General features: G+C 40.1%; 1 protein-coding gene across 2 annotated transcripts in view; it reads right to left on the bottom strand.

The window, feature by feature from the left end:
- Positions 1-15,133, bottom strand: part of dnah9 (dynein, axonemal, heavy chain 9) — a 612,810-nt gene extending 597,677 nt beyond the window's left edge. Inside the window, exons 1-10 of one of the 2 annotated variants that reach the window (XM_033984465.1) lie at positions 14,783-15,133; positions 13,997-14,193; positions 8,113-8,271; positions 7,199-7,329; positions 6,783-6,994; positions 4,959-5,189; positions 4,061-4,228; positions 807-923; positions 585-735; positions 371-485 (exon numbers count right to left, since the gene is read on the bottom strand). In XM_033984465.1, coding sequence (XP_033840356.1) covers positions 371-485; positions 585-735; positions 807-923; positions 4,061-4,228; positions 4,959-5,189; positions 6,783-6,994; positions 7,199-7,329; positions 8,113-8,271; positions 13,997-14,193; positions 14,783-15,133 — 1,832 coding nt within the window. Of the gene's footprint in view, positions 1-370; positions 486-584; positions 736-806; positions 924-4,060; positions 4,229-4,958; positions 5,190-6,782; positions 6,995-7,198; positions 7,330-8,112; positions 8,287-13,996; positions 14,194-14,782 lie in introns of both variants that reach the window. The other variant, XM_033984463.1, reaches the window with a different exon arrangement.
- Positions 15,134-16,357: the final 1,224 nt, after the last annotated feature.

The following is a 16,357-nucleotide window of genomic DNA, read 5'->3' on the forward strand; positions in this document are numbered from 1 at the left end:
ATGTCAAAAAGTCTGTTTTTTAGACTTGGCAGCACAGGTGAATAGGAAAACACAGTTTAAAGGGGTTGCCAGCTTTTACAGAGTCCCTGTATTAGATTTGCTCTGATATATATAATTTCTATTATATATTTATGTCAATATTTCCTGGGTCAGGCCTTATAGGATAAGGGAAACTAATATTGTTAGACAATAGAATGTTATTTTATAAAAACAGTAATTTGATTTATATTACCATGTGTTCCGGACATGTTCAAATGTGTATCTAATTATGTTACTAGTTTTATTATCAATTAGCATTCAGGGTTTTCCTTTTAGCAACCCTATTTTGGAGTTATTGCAAACTAAACGGTGTTGCATGGCTTGTACTCACGGGTAGGAGAGCTTTCTGAAAATGGAGAACGGCGCCTGTATTCTTCTTCTCAGCTCCTGGACCCACCTGAGCCCTCCAGCCACTGGTGGCATGTTCTTGTTCATTGGACACCAAGCTGTGCACAGCATAATTACATATTTAGATACTTACATCTATAACACTAACACATATATGCAACGTGCCATTGATCATTGTCGCTATTGTCATCTCTCACCAAGCTGGTTAGCAGCCTGTAAGCACTTTAAGTATATGAACCTAATTCTGTCCAGTTCTTGGTCGAACATGGACACTAGTGTGGGGTATCTGTCCACAGCATCTGCAGCCACCAGAGGGTGGTCAAGCAAGCTCCCAAACATGTCCAGCACCTGCAAATCAAACACAGAGCGTTATAAGGCAATGCTATCAACTAGGATAAATAGAAGGTTGGAGGGGAGACCTTAAAGGCATGCTCCAGTGCAGGGGCACTGTCAAAGGCCTGGCAGAAGATGGCTCCAAGACGCCTATCTGTGTCCTCCACCAGGAGTTTGAATCGTCGCACATCAGCATCAAACTCCTACACACATTGTTAGATAATTAACAAAAGCACAAAGCACATAACAAAGATATAAAAAACAACAACCTGACATTCTCAACAAGACATTAGTAAAACAGAAGCATTGTTTAAAAACATTAGTGTAACTTAACACGATAATATGTGTGTGCTTGAGATGGATTTGACCATACATGTTTAAAAGATGTCTATGTAATTCCTCAGTCAACCAGGTATGTTCCATTGCAAAAGAAAAAGTATGTCTGAAAGTTTTTAAGCAAATGCTTCATCAAAAGACAATCCATCTTTGAACAGACATGGAGGTCTAAAGCTGCATTCACACCAGGGCATCAAAAACGCGTTGGATGCCTCTAGTTGGATGCATCTAGTTGGAAGCCTTTGCATTTGAGAACATACGCCTCCACCAAGCGTCATGGACGCCATGGATGCACGTTGGAGAAAAATACTTAACATGTGTCCAGAGCATCTGTCTGCAAATGCCTTTAGATGTATTTATTTTCCTTCTGTCTTTGTGAACGATGCAGACCAGGTTGAAAGAGAGGCTTTCATGTATTTATTACATAAACCCATCAATGGAGGCAATCAGCTCTGCGGCGGCATGCCTGGGTCCGTGGCCAGCTAGCTGCTATGCTAGCTAGTGTGCCTAGCATAATTAAGTTGCCGCTAGTTTGTGGCTGATGTCTTTCAATGATGTCACTAAATCACTGTAGCGTAGTCTCTGATCGGTTGACGCTGTGCAACGCAGAAGTTCAGCTTTTTCAACTCTGGCATCTAATGCTTTGGACGTGTGAACGAGAGCTTTCGAGGCATGAACGCTCAAGATGCGCCACGTCAATGCCAGGTTCACGTCAAGGTGAGGCTTGAAAACGTGACGCAAAAACATGGGGTGGTCAAGACACGGAAGGACCGAAATATTGTATTAATAAAAGTGAACCAAGAGTGAGACAGTGTGTAGGAGTCTTCTTAACTTTTCAATTTAATCAGGTACATGACAAAACAAATTAAATGCATAAAAAAATCCTGTTTGTTTCAATATCAACATGGGGTAAACTCAACATAGGCATAGACATTGTTTATTTCACTCTAATTAACGTAAATAAAGATTTTGGTACCAAAATAAAAAAAATATATATACATTATAATTATTTGAGAGAGTATCATTGAAAATGGACATAATAGGTAAAGTGCACACACACACACAAAATCGAATTAAAACGTGTTTGTAATGCAAGTTGAAAGAAATGTGTAATGAAAAGTGCCATCCTTTATTAGTTTGCAGTTCTTGAATTTTACAGTCAGAACATGGCTGGAACTGGATGTCAAATACTATAGGTTACCACAGCAATGATTCTCTAGTTTTCATTATACCTCATTGTATGTCTATATGTCCCCTATTGATACTTTGCAGCTGATGTCATCCACATGCTAACCAAAGATACTACTCTATGCCAGGGGTGTTCATTACGTCGAACGCAATCTACCAGACGATCGTGATCTACCAGTCGATCGCGAAGGCATTTTGGGTAGATCACATCATCCATCCAGTCACATGACTAATATACAGGACAACCAGTCAAATTACACCTGACCCTAGGTCACATCATGGACGCTGCACACGCATAAACAAGCAGGAGTTATCTTAACCCTATAGCATCGAATCCTATCGTCGCCTATAGAGCACGGTCGCGGACTTTCCAGCAGCGTAACTCCGCAACCAGTCGTTCTTTCATGTAAATTCAAATGCCGTCTCAAAGCGGAGACATGGGGCTATCTAAATATTTTACCGTCATTATGGCAATCTGCCTCTATTGTCCCTCGAAGGTGAAGAATGAGAGCGCGGGTGCTGCAGGGATTTTCCCAGTCATTTATTCGATGCATAAAAGAAAAAATATGGATGGATGTGTAAAATAGAAATAGTTGTGTGAAAAAATTCAGTAAATTCTGATACTTCGTTTAACATGATATGGCCATAAAAAAGACAAAACCGTAATCAACATGATTAGCTCTGTTATCGCTTTCAAACGAAAAATGCAATTTTACTCCTGGCTGGCTGTCAGAAGCTACTGCCCGAACTATGCATCCCTCACTGATTCCATTCAGTGCAAGTCATCAGAGCAGTAATCATCATTCAAGTAATTATGAACATGTAAGAAGTTCAATTGTGTTGTGCAGTATTATCTCATGACGTTGTGCAAGGTACATCAAAATGCACTGTACATGTAAGAATTCATAATACATTTACAAATAAATATATGTTTAACATTTTTGTATTAGGTGGTAGATCTTTCAGACACAATCATTTTAAAAGTAGCTCACATACTGAAAAAGTCTGAGCACCCCTGCTCTATGTCAACCTTTATTACCCAAGTTAGACTTTAATCTGAGTTTAGTTTTAACACAAAGCTCAGATTAAAGTGTGCTCAGACACAAAATTACAGTCACAAGCTTTCATATTTTCAGTTAGTCACTCTCATCTTTTTGTTGAAAATCAAACGCCTAAACAGAACCATGAATGCTCATATTAATCATAGCCTCCTCAAAATCAGTTTATTTTGGGTTTTTGTTTTGTTTGTTTTTTTTGTTTGTTTGTTTTTTGAGTCTTTTTGGACAGTGTTTGCTAATGTGTACATTGTGTCTCTATGGCAACTGCATGTTGTACATGTGGTACACCCCCAGGATGATGTCACTGCAAAGTATCAATACCTCATTGTATGAGACTATTGTGCTATAGAGGTCATGCAGATGACATCACAACATTTGAAAATTCAACTATGAATGATAATGTGGAAATTAATTGTTGTGGGCAAGCTGAAATGTCCTTTATCTCTCCGTACCCTTAGCTAACAAGCTAGCTATGGTCTGCAGTCTGAGAACAAGGATAAACTACAGACAAAATAGCACAAGACAAAATAATGTAGACATGTCTGTTGTCCATGTAATTTTAGCGTCATCTTTGGAGGAGGTAAAAGAGAACAGAAGAATAGAGGGGGTTAAAAGAATGTGATGAGCTTACAACAAAATGAGATGTTGTGGTTTGAATAAAATATCCAATTCAAAGGTTTGCAAGTCAAGTACCGACTTGACTTTTACTGTGTGCCACTGACAGCTGCTTGGACTTTGATGCTGTATTGATTTCCTACCGTATTATTGAGGTCCAAACACGCGCACGACTTCTCTGTGAAGTTCTTGTACAATTCCACAAAGTTCTGGTGCAATATCTGCACGTGCTGGCTCAGGATGCGACCTTTCACGCCTCCAATCTCAAGCTTCTCCAGTTTCAACAGGTTCATTGCAGTCACCACCACTTCCTACAAAGTACTTTATATTATACAATGTATACCTTCGAGGAAAGTAAGGCTGCCATTCACCACAAATCACTCATACAGCACTATTCTAGAGATGAGTCACTTGTCTCTTCCACGGACACAACTGCTCCAAGATCAAATAACCAGGTTGCTGCCTCATCCAATGTGGAGAATGAGCCCAGTAAAAGTGTACAGATGTTTACCATTTGTTATATAAGTTTGCACACAAAATACTATTAGTGCATTTGTAATATAATTGGCATGAACAAAGAAGATAAATCATATGTACTCTTTACATTATAAAGAAAATAAATATTTGAACTAAATTTGAGCCCAAACTTACCAGGTCACCAATAGTATGAATATAACTAATTTATAGCATTCTTTTATGCCTTACATTTAATTAACCTAGTCATAGCATTGGACTACTACTCCACTATTGTGTCCTAAAAAAAGAGCACAACTGTGTTGTCAAATCAAAGCACCAAACTTGGGGGACCGCACCTATGCCATCTCTGCCCCAAACCTCTGGAACTCTCTCCCCCTCCAAATCAGAAACTCAGACTCACTAAACACATTCAGAAACAGCTCAAAATTGACCTTTTTCTCATAGAATATAACCCCCACAAATGACTGCTTCCTCACTACTTGTTTTGTCTGGCTGTCCTTTTAAATGTAACACAAAACAGTGTTTTTCTCACACTATTGTGAACACACTATTGTTCACTGTTACCTTGACAGTGTTCAGTCGCTGCATGAACAGGTCCAATTGGATGAAGACCAGGTGAGGGGGGAAGTCCCAGGGTGGAGCCCTGTGCCCATTCTTCTGGTACTGGCTCAGATTGGACTTGCACTCATTATATGTGTTCCTGAACAGCTGCAGGAGATCCAAGGTGGTCTGCAGCTTGACCAGGCTCTGCCCCTCCCCTCGCCACAGCTCTTGTGGGACTAAATATGCATGGGCCTGAGAAGAAATTTAGGATCAAAATGTGTTTCTTATTGGTAAATTCACAGCCTCTCACTCACCCTTCTCTTAACACTCAGAAATGGTCCTTTTACATTTTTGTTTTAAGTCCATAAGCCATCACCAGACTTATTCTATTGTCAAATTGTGTTCACAATGAACTCATGGCTCTATTAGTACTGCATATGGGGATAATGTCTTTTTTTTTTTACTTTTCATAATTTATTCCACAGCTAAATGCCTCTTTGAAAAGGAGGTGAAGTTTAGAAAGTATCTATTCCAAATGTAGACATTATTTTAATTTAGAAAGTCTGAAAACATATATTCCAAAAGCATGTTTAAAAGAATTAAAGCCACAAGAATGCATAAAATTTGTTCTTTGATGGACAAACATTGTGCAATATTTGTATACTTATTGGTCTTTAATGTATCTTTGCTTTGGAATTTCATGACTTAAAATAGCGACTCTCGACAATAGCCACCGTATACATGTAGGTGCACTCCCTACAAGGATCTGGTGTTAGGCCACCATCTACTGGCAAGAGAGGGAATTGATGTCCAGACATTTGCCTATGATGTAAAAATCCTGAGAAATTCAAAATTGCTTATTTTTGGAGTGTTCAGATGAAGTGGACTGAACAGGATTCATCAAACAAGCCTGAATACATTTTCATGTGTAGTCTGAATATATTGTATGTATATATAGTATGTCCTTTAACTTTTATAACATTAAAAGGGAAAAAAGGAGTCCAATTGAGTTCTGTTGCTGCTTACAGTCATTTGCAAATTAGCAGTTTTTTCAGCATTTACAGATTCAAAGTTTGCATGGCCAACCTTTGGTTCCCAGAAACCTTGGATACATTCTAGCTTTGGTAGTTGTAGCTGTCAGATCAGAACTAGTTAATTATTGCAGATATTAGAAAAAACAAGCAATTAAATCTGAGAATACAAAACAACCTAATTACAAATTGCAACTTTGAAAGATTTAATACTTATGGCTTTGATATTTTGCTCTTTATAACATTCATTAATACATTATTAAATACAAAGGAGGAGTTCCTGGTTAAATTTGTATGTAGATTTGTTTCTTCCGAATTTAAAACGCAACATGGAACCTTTAAATCTTGTAAAATACAAAAACTAATGGGTTTTGTGTTTAAGTTTATGCTTGGCTTATCATTCAATACATGAAAGCTAGAACAATATTTATCATGTGTACATTTTCTTTGTAATAATCGGGAGATTTCTGTTATTTTTGTTGCAATATGATATGATTTTAGCTGTAGGGGATTGAATAAGTCACTTTGATGGCTAATTATATGTTTATTCAGCTATTTGTTGCAGATCAGGCCTTGTAATGTTACTGTCTATTTTAAAATTGGTTTACTGAGATTATTCTGTTTTGTTTCAGTGGCATAAAGTAGTTTCAATATGACATTTCTCTGTAGCAATATTTTGTGCTTCAAAATTTGTTTGTGACAGGCCAAATTTATGCTTCCAACAATGAGACATCCTTTCACTTCCAATCATGACATGCTCTCACAGCTTACCCACTCATTACCAAACAGCAGCCCTTGAAGAGAGTTCTCTGACCTGTTGGAGCAGCAGGTTGCAAATCTCTTGCAGCAGAACAACGATTCGGGCAGGGCGGCAGTAGAAGTGGGAGTGGGCCCAGAGCAGACAGACAGTGTGCATGAGTGGAGCAATGTGAATCCTGATCTCTGGAAACTGTGCAGCTTCCACTTTCTCAAACAGGCACTGCAGGGGCTTCAAATGTGCACAGATGTCCCGTGCCTCCTCCAAGGCTAGGCAGGGCAGAGAAAGTAGGGGAAGGGGAAGTACACTGACCATGAAGCAATGAAATATGATAAAAGGTGCCTATATTACGCTATTTTCTGATCTGTTATTTTCCTCATCACAAAAAAGTTGTCAAAAGTTGTTGACATGCAGACAGACTAATAATAAAGGATTACTCAAATATGTGTAATATGTGGGTAGGAAGGTGTTACCTTGCAGGACATCCCGGAGCAGGCTGTTGAATGAGTGTGCATAACTACTCTCCACAGCCACCAGCAGGGTAGCCATTTTCTGAGCCCTGAGTGATGTGAGCTGAGAGTAGATACACTCCAGGTCAGCAAGTCTGAGGTAGACAGTGACACAAGGAAGAGGGAATATTGGTTCAGGTAAACCATCCGTACATGTACATGCACACCAGGAAAACCAAATTACTTATCTAGTTCGAACAGTATGTCTAAAAGACATGTGAGCAGGCAATACTATACTAGCACTATCATATTAGCACCACTGCTGTTCACAGTGCATTACAGTCATGCTAGGACAGACATTCAACTGCACAGTTGAGAAACAGCCAGAACAATATTAGGTATGTGTTTAGAAGTGTACTCACTTATTTAACATCAACAGCAATGACACAATCATGGACCCCCCGCATCGCAAACGTGTGTGTTGTTGTTTAATGTTTAATGGTATGCTATATGAAAGAATATCAAAAAATGCAAAAAAAATATAAAGCAGCTTATATAAAGGTCAATATATATATTGACCTTTATATAAGCTGCTTTATATTTGGCTTGTAATTTTATGCAGAAGACAAAATGATGAACATTGAGTGAGTGGAGACTTTTTTCCTTTTTTGTAAGAAGCTGTGTGACTCAGAGAGGGATTACAATTTGACAAATAACTTTTTGCAATGTTTCTCGCTGCCCACCATTTTAGGTTTCTGTTTCAAGGTTGCAGATTTACTGCATTTGCTGACCACAAGCCTCTTACGCCTGTTCAGCAACAACAGCAGCTACCTCTTCCTCACAACATTGCAGGACATTGGTTACATAGCTAGCACAACATGTATACAAGAGCTTTATGGTGACACAACCAGGCCATGGCTCAGTTTGTTTGTGTTTACCTGTTGCCCCAGAAGAACAGCTCAGTTTGGGGTGTGGGGTGAGTGCCACGGAGTAGTTCTTCTGAAGGATCTCTGCTGAGCACTCCATGCAGTTCATGGATCCAGTCTATGAGCACCGACTCCACGGAGTGGATTAGGCACTTATCCACTGTCTCCACACTGTTAATATAAAATCTTCTAATTTGAATTTTTTTTCCACCTTTATACAGTGAGGCAAATAAGTATTTGAACACCCTGTGATTTTGCAAGTTCTCCTATTTAGAAATCATGGAGGGATCTGAAATTTTCATCTTAGGTGCATGTCCACTGTGAGAGACATAATCTAAACAAAAAGTCTGGAAATCACATTGTATGATTTTTAAAATAATTTATTTGTATGTTACTGCTGCAAATAAGTATTTGAACACCTGTCTATTAGCTAGAATTCTGACCCTCAAAGACCTGTTAGTCCACCTTTAAAAAGTCCACCTCCACTCCTAAATTAGAAGCACCTGTTTGAGGTCGTTAGCTGCAAAAAGACACCTGTCCACCCCATACAATGAGTAAGACTCCAAATACTAACATGGCAAAAACCAAAGAACTGTCAAAATGCACAAGAGACTAAATTGTAGACCTCCACAAGGCTGGAAAGGGCTATGAGGCAATTGCCAAGCAGCTTGGTGAAAAAAAGATCCACTGTTGGAGGAATTATTAGAAAATGGAAGAAGCTAAACATGACTGTCAGTCTCCCTCAAAGTGGAGCTCCATGCAAGATCTCACCTCGTGGGGTCTCAATGATCCTAAGAAAGGTGAGGAATCAACCCAGAACTACACGGGAGGAGATGGTCAATGACCTGAAAAAAGCTGGGACCACTGTTGCCAAGGTTACTGTTAGTAATACACTAAGACGTCATGGTTTAATCATGCATGGCACAGAAGGTTCCCCTGCTTAAACCATTTAGGCCATTTGGATGAGCCAGAGGAGTCATGGGAGAAAGTCATGTGGTCAGATGAAACCAAAATAGAACTTTTTGGTCTTAATTCCACTCACCGTGTTTGGAGGAAGAAGAATGATGAGTACCACCCAAAGAACACCATCCCTACCGTGAAGCATGGGGGTGGTAGCATCATGCTTTGGGGGTGTTTTTCTGCACATAGGACAGGATGACTGCACTGTATTAAGGAGAGGATGATCGGGGCCATGTATTGCGAGATTTTGGGGAACAACCTCCTTCCCTCAGTTAGAGCACTGAAGATGGGTCATGGCTGGTTCTTAAAACATGACAATGACCCGAAGCACACAGCCAGGATAACCAAGGAGTGGCTACGTAAGAAGCATATCAAGGTTCTTGAGTGGCCCAGCCAGTCTCCAGACCTAAACCCAATAGAAAATCTTTGGAGGGAGCTCAAACTCCGTGTTTCTCAGTGACAGCCCAGAAACCTGACTGATCTAGAGAAGATCTGTGTGGAGGACTGGGCCAAAATCCCTCCTGCAATGTGTGCAAACGTGGTGAAAAACTACAGGAAACGTTTGACCTCTGTAATTGCAAACAAAGGCAAATATTAACAATGAGTTTCTCAGGTGTTCAAATACTTATTTGCAGCAGTAACATACAAACAAATTATTTAAAAATATCATACAGTGTGATTTCCAGATTTTTTTTTAGATTATGTCTTTCACAGTGGACATGCACCTAAGATGAAATTTCAGACCCCTCCATGATTTCAAAGTGGGAGAACTTGCAAAATCACAGGGTGTTCAAATACTTATTTGCCTCACTGTATATACATCGCCACTCTGGGACAGGCTTTTAATAAGTTCATAATTCCCTTGCCTCAGCCAGCACTTCAATCAGCTGGATAATTCAGACATTTAGTGCAGGTTGTGATTAAGCGCAGGGCACAAAGGAAAATGTGGATTGGATGACTATCAATATATTTGTTTCTCAATGAAAAAGTGACACAGGGTTGATTTTGAACATGAGACCGTCAGCACTCTTCCAGATTATTGTGAAGGTTTTATTCATACTAAAACTGTGGCTAATCAAGCTATCTCTATTCAGAATAAACCAGAAAGTTTTGTGTTTGAATATCCATAAGGGAAACAAAGCTAACCTGTGCGTTTGCTGACATGGCATTGGTTTCCAAGGTAGCATGACCTACATTACTCAAGTAATGTTAAGCAATAGTTAAAAAAAAAAAACACTATCTTGAATAAATGTCTCTTCTCACTTAGTTATTTAGTGATTCAAAACTTTTGTATTGGCATTTAAGATGGATCCTAAGAGTAAGAGCCTGCACTCTGACTGATGTAAAAAAAAAAAAAAAATTGCAATTACATACCAGTGCCTCAACCTACATATTGAGGATGCAAACAGTTCATGTTTACCTATTCATGTGTTTCAGAATGATGAAAAATTAGGGCCATTTCCGTAGTTGGAGAGGCAGCCTTTGCACATCTTTGTCTTTTACTCTTGCAAAGTTAAGATGCTTTTAGGAGAGGTGGCTCTTTGTACTTGTTTTTGTGTACATTTATATAGGCATCCTTGGAAGGATCTGCCTGAGTGCATGGGTTTTATAGATGCCTTTGAGCACTCTACAACTATTGAGACTACAGTGTCTCTATGGACTTTGTGTAGGTTTTAGCCAGTTGTGAAGCCCACAGGGGATGTCATACATATGACTTGGAAACCCTAGGCAAGGCAAGGCAAGTTTTGTATAGCACAATTCAGACACAAATAATTTTAAGCGCTTTACAGAATAAGAAGGACATTAAAATCACACAAATCAAAGCATAAATAATTACAAATAATCATCATAAAATTAACTTTAAAGCAGAAGAATGCAAAATAAAAACCTGTCAGTTGTATGCACAGCTAAACAACTGTTTTGAGCCTGGATTTAACCATTGTCAAAGTAAAGGCCTGTCTCACATCTTCAGCAAGACCAGGCTCCAGGTTTTAGCTGCATAAAAATGAAATGCTCCCCATGTATTGTCCTGACTCTGGGCACCAGCAGGAGGCCTGTCCCTGAAGTTCTTAGAGTGGAAGATGGTATGGCACTAACAGGTCAGAGATGTACTTTGGTGCTAGGCCATGGAGAGACTTGTATACAAGCAGAGCTGCTTTAAAGTCTATTCTTTGAGCTACAGGAAGCCAGTGCAGAGACCTAAGAACAGGACTTATGTGCTCGTACTTCCTGGTTCTAGTCTGGACTCGAGTAGCAGCGTTTTGGATGTACTGCAGCTGTCTTAATGCTCGTTTGGAGAGGCCAGTGAGCAGGCCGTTAGAGTAGTCTAACCTACTGGAGAAATGCATGGATAAGTCTCTCTAAGTCTGGCTTTGACAGTATACTTTTGATTTTTGCAATGTTTTTTAGGTGGTAAAAAGCTGCAGATGTTACTGATTTGATGTAGCTGTTAAAGTTCAAGTCTAAGTCCATTATTACCCCTAGATTTCCAGATTGATTAGAAGGTTTTAGAGAGAGAAACGAGAGGTGACTGCTGACACTTTCTCTATGTTTCTGTGGGCCAAAGACGATGACTTCAATCATGTCCGAGGTTAGCTGGAGAAATTTGTTTTGCATCCACACACTGATCTGTTGGATGCAGTGGCAGAGTGGATCCGACCAGTCCATATTCACCTGCTGCCAGTGAGACATAGATCTGAGTGTCATCTGCATAGTTGTGGTAGGACACATTATTGCTTTGTATTAACTGGCCTAATGGCAGCATGTAGAGATTGAACAACAGGGGTCCCAGGATTGACCCCTGGGGCACCCCACAGGTCAGGGACATTTTATCTGAGACACATTTTCCAATTTCAACAAAGTACTCCATGTTTTTCAAGATAGGACTTGAACCAGTTTAGTGCCGTACCAGAGATGCCCACCCAGTCCTCTAGTCTCTGTAAGAGGATCCCATGATCCACAGTGTCAAAGGCAGCACTCAGATCTAACAGGATCAAGACGGAGACTTTGCCTGCATCAGTGTTCAGGCGGATGTCATTTGTCACCTTGATAAGAGCAGCCTCAGTTGCTTAGCAGATTAGAGATTGGTTGATAATTGTTCAACATTGTGGCATCAAGACTGCTCTTCTTTAGGAGAGGCTTGATAACCGGTTTTCAAAGCTCTTGGGAATGTTCCAGATTGAAGTGACATATTAACTATGCAAGTGAGTGGTGACGGCAAACTGTTGAGCACAGACTTTAGAAATTTAGTGGGTAACACATTGAGGCAGCAAGTAGATGAACTCAGACTGGTGACAATCTCTTGGTCAGTTTTGTCAGTTACAGGTGCAAAGTGAGGCAGCTCTAAGGTCATTTTCACACCTAATAGTCCAGTAGACTCGGTTCGATTCGGAGCCAAAATTGAAACATTGTTAACATTTTCAACTGGAGCGGTTTGCTTTCACACTGCTTTTTGTCAAACGAACCAAACCTTTTGAGAAGCTTGTCTAATCCTTCACATGTGGTGGCGCTGTACCAAAAACCATGGAAGGAAACGAGACAAAAAACCATGAAGAAGAAACGCCGCTCATCTATTGGTCAATACAACGCAACTTCTTTTCCGCAGGGAAATGTAACTTTTTTTGTTACTTTTGTCCGACACTGCGCTACAGTGCGGGGGAATCCTACTGGTTTCATTTTTTCACTTATTAATTTATAAACCTCGTTGTTTTTGTGCGTGGTCACGAGTAACTGACATATATTTTCGTCAGACCATATTTCTATGAGGGCTTTTACCTCCTCTTCACTCCACGTCTGACCATGAGCCATTTCTCCGCTCCGCTAGCTTTGCACCCGTGTTTGTTTTGGTTTTATTTACCCAGAATGCTCTGCATGTAATCCGCTTCCTGTCTTTGGAGCGGCCTGTGGTCCGCTTGGCGTTCACATATGCATTCGAACTGTACCAGAGTTCACTTCAACCGGACCGAGACCTAGATTTTTTGGCGGACCAGAGTTTGCTTTTTTGGACCGTATCAGAGTTCGATTGCACATTCACACCTGACCAAACGAACCGGACTTTGTGGCCAAAAGAACTAGAGTTCGATTAAAGCGTACTAACCAGTGCTAGTGTGAATACGACCTAAGTGTCTAGGTGGGTGCTGGGTTGTTATTTGTGTAGTGGAATTGATGGCATTTTTAGTGCCCTGAACCTTGTCATTAAAGAATGCTGCAAACTCATTACACTTGGATGTGGAAATTAGTTCTAATGGCATCAGAGCTGGGGGGTTTGTTAACCTGTTTACTATTGCAAACAGGATACAAGTGTTGTTACTACAACTTCCAATAATGTCAGAAAAAATACCTCTCCCTTGTTCTACATAAACTGTGGTTGTACATGTGCATCTTTTCTCTGTAAATCTCATAATGAACCTGGAGCTTTGACTTCTGCCATTCCCGTTCGGCCCTCCAACACTCCCTTTTCTTAATTAGTTAATATAAATGTAGTTCTATTATTATTAGTATTAGTATTAGTAGTAGTAGTAGTAGTAGTAGTAGTAGTAGAAGAATGTATGTAGTCCTCTACCTTCAGGCCCATCAGGTCTGGCCTCTTCTTTGTTTGAGTATTAAAGGAGGCAAGTGCTTGCTATTTGCTCATAGAGCTACAGTTGCATTAGGTAACATAGATTTATAATCATAGACCTATAGCATTAGCCCGCAAAAATCGCAAATCAAGAATAATCTAGAGGGTGTCAGTAGGTGCCAACCAACTGAACACATTAGATCAAAGTCCTGTTAAAAGCCATTGTTGAGTGTGTACACTGTTTGGTGTTTTATTTTAGATAATAATTAGTGTCTAAAACTTTCATCTCAGCAGAGTTAGAGAATTTCATGTTCATGAATGTCTATTTTTACTAAGTACATAAGTAAAAATAGGAAAGAAAGGATGTGTATAGCCCACCTGTTGTATTTCTCTGGGGCAGCATGCTCTAGCTTCTTTGCCTCACCTGGAAAGGGCAGAAGTGTCCTGCCTTGGACACAGCCGCACACCACAAACACATTGCTCTGGAGGGTGTGCAGGTGGTGCCTGATGTCCTGGGACACCACCTGAGGCCAGGCAGTGTGGTTTCTGCTGTTGGAGAGCAGTGGGACAACCACCTGTTGACATATTTAACAACATATCATACTAAGTCTTGAAATCTCAATAGTACTATGTTTGTGGTCAACGCACTTCAGTATTAACATTTTCAAACTATAACATTTTTAACTGTATGTCTTCATTTTCAATTCCTTGTAAGCCCATTTAAAAAGCCTGAATAAAATGACAAAGGTCTATAATGTTTCTTACTGTAATAATAGGCCTATTTTGTACTTAAATAGAAGCAGAACCAAAGCTTGTCTTCAGTGATTTTTACATACTTGGTTAATTTGAATAGAATGTTTGAATAGAGTTACCAAATTACTTCGTATAGAACTTAACATTTGATACTGCTAGTTTAATTAGGCCTATTAAATAACACTCTTGAGGAGTAGCCCAAAAACATTAAAACTGGCCAACAGTATTGGCCTGACCAGTCATTGGCTGGCCAAAAAACTGTAAAGCTAGAATCTTATATCTTAATTTAGGGAGTTAATAAACTACCACTCACAAACCACTACAGTGAATCGTGACCATGTCCAGGCCTAAGTTGACCATTATATTTTAACAGGCAACACTGTAACCACTCCTGGCAATGATTAAGCTTACCTCCTCCACCAGCCCACAGAAATGCTGCAGCGGAGCGTAGGACAACTCCCCGTATAACATACTATCCTTCATGCTTTCTGCTCTCAGCGCAGTCTGGTTCCGTTTCACGAAGTAGACCACTTTGTTTTTTGACGAAGACATGATGCTGTTCGCTGGCTGCAGCGCTCCGGCTGCAGTCACAGTCACTACTAGGGTCTTCGGCTCGGACTTGTCCACAAAGTCCTGCACTAGCTGCCTTGTTTCCTCCCCAGACACGCACTTGCTCCAGCTCTCCGGTTTGAGGATAAGGGCCCTCAGAACATGCTCCTGGAGGAAGAGAAGACGTCTGTCCTCGGTCGGTGTATCGTCCATATTCGCAGTCAGCTCTGCTCTCAAGTCCCAGGACAGAAAGACACTGATTATATTGGGTCTCCATGAGAACCACTGTTTGCATCTACGAGTAACTGAGCGACACAGTAGACTTACAACCTTATCCAGGTTCAGCCTCCAACTGTCGTGTTTCTATTTTTACTTGGTTGAAGTTTCTATGACATGTTTGTTGTCTAAAGCTGGGCTTACACAGTGCCATTTTCAGGCCGATTTTGACAAGAATTTTAATCACAAGTAGCCTCTAGGCAAATGCTCAGGGCACACGGAGATTCTCTGTGTGCCCTGAGCACTCAGGAAAGGACAGAAGAGATTCCTGAGACGTGCACAAAATCTTCATGAGTTCCGGTACATTCCACAGGTCTGTGCCTCCTGGTGGCACGTGTCATTTACCTTCGTGTTAGTAAATCAAGATATTAGCTTGATGTAGCACTGCACTGCTAGAAAATACTTTACAATAATAAGATGAAAAGAACTGGCATAGAAGGGAAACAGTACCCTCTACTGTTATTAAAGTGGTGTAGCCATTGGCCAAAATACCGAATCGTTAAACTGCAATGTCCCACTTTATGTACAACTAATCAGTGTTCTCTGGTTTATAGACTATGAATGTCAAAATAATACTGTTACCTCTGTCTCTGTTATTATAACAAGTTATACTTTGTTAAAGTTATGAAGTAGCTACAACTGAAAAAAAAAAAAAAAAAAAATCACTTTTAACATTATATTTGCCTATTGATATTCAATCTAAACAAAAAGAAATGGCTGCAACGATGACATTTTGACTTTTTTTCTATTAAATAATAAATAATTAAAAATAACATACATAATGTACGTAATGTACGCTCAAAGACAGCGGTGGAAGTGCGGTCCGTGGTGTAGGCCTGTCCCACTTCAGCAAGATGGTGACTACACTGAGGACACATTCTCGTCCGGAAGCTTCAAATTATACTTTGAGGAGTACTTCAAAGGGTCCCTTCAAAAGGTGCATTTGGCGAATTGAGACACGGCCAGTAACACCACCCTGCGCTGGGCCTGGGCCCCGCCCCCTGCTACTACACCTGCCGCAATGCTATGCTAAGTACTAATAGCATGTTGACATACTCGAGATAGCGGTGGGTGACGACATTGTGAATTAAAATGACGATAACTTAACTTGTCACATTAACATTTGCTGTAACCTCTTTGTAAGATTCACTCAACATTACC

This window comes from Periophthalmus magnuspinnatus, chromosome 19, assembly GCF_009829125.3.
Source record: "Periophthalmus magnuspinnatus isolate fPerMag1 chromosome 19, fPerMag1.2.pri, whole genome shotgun sequence".
NCBI lineage: Eukaryota > Metazoa > Chordata > Actinopteri > Gobiiformes > Gobiidae > Periophthalmus > Periophthalmus magnuspinnatus.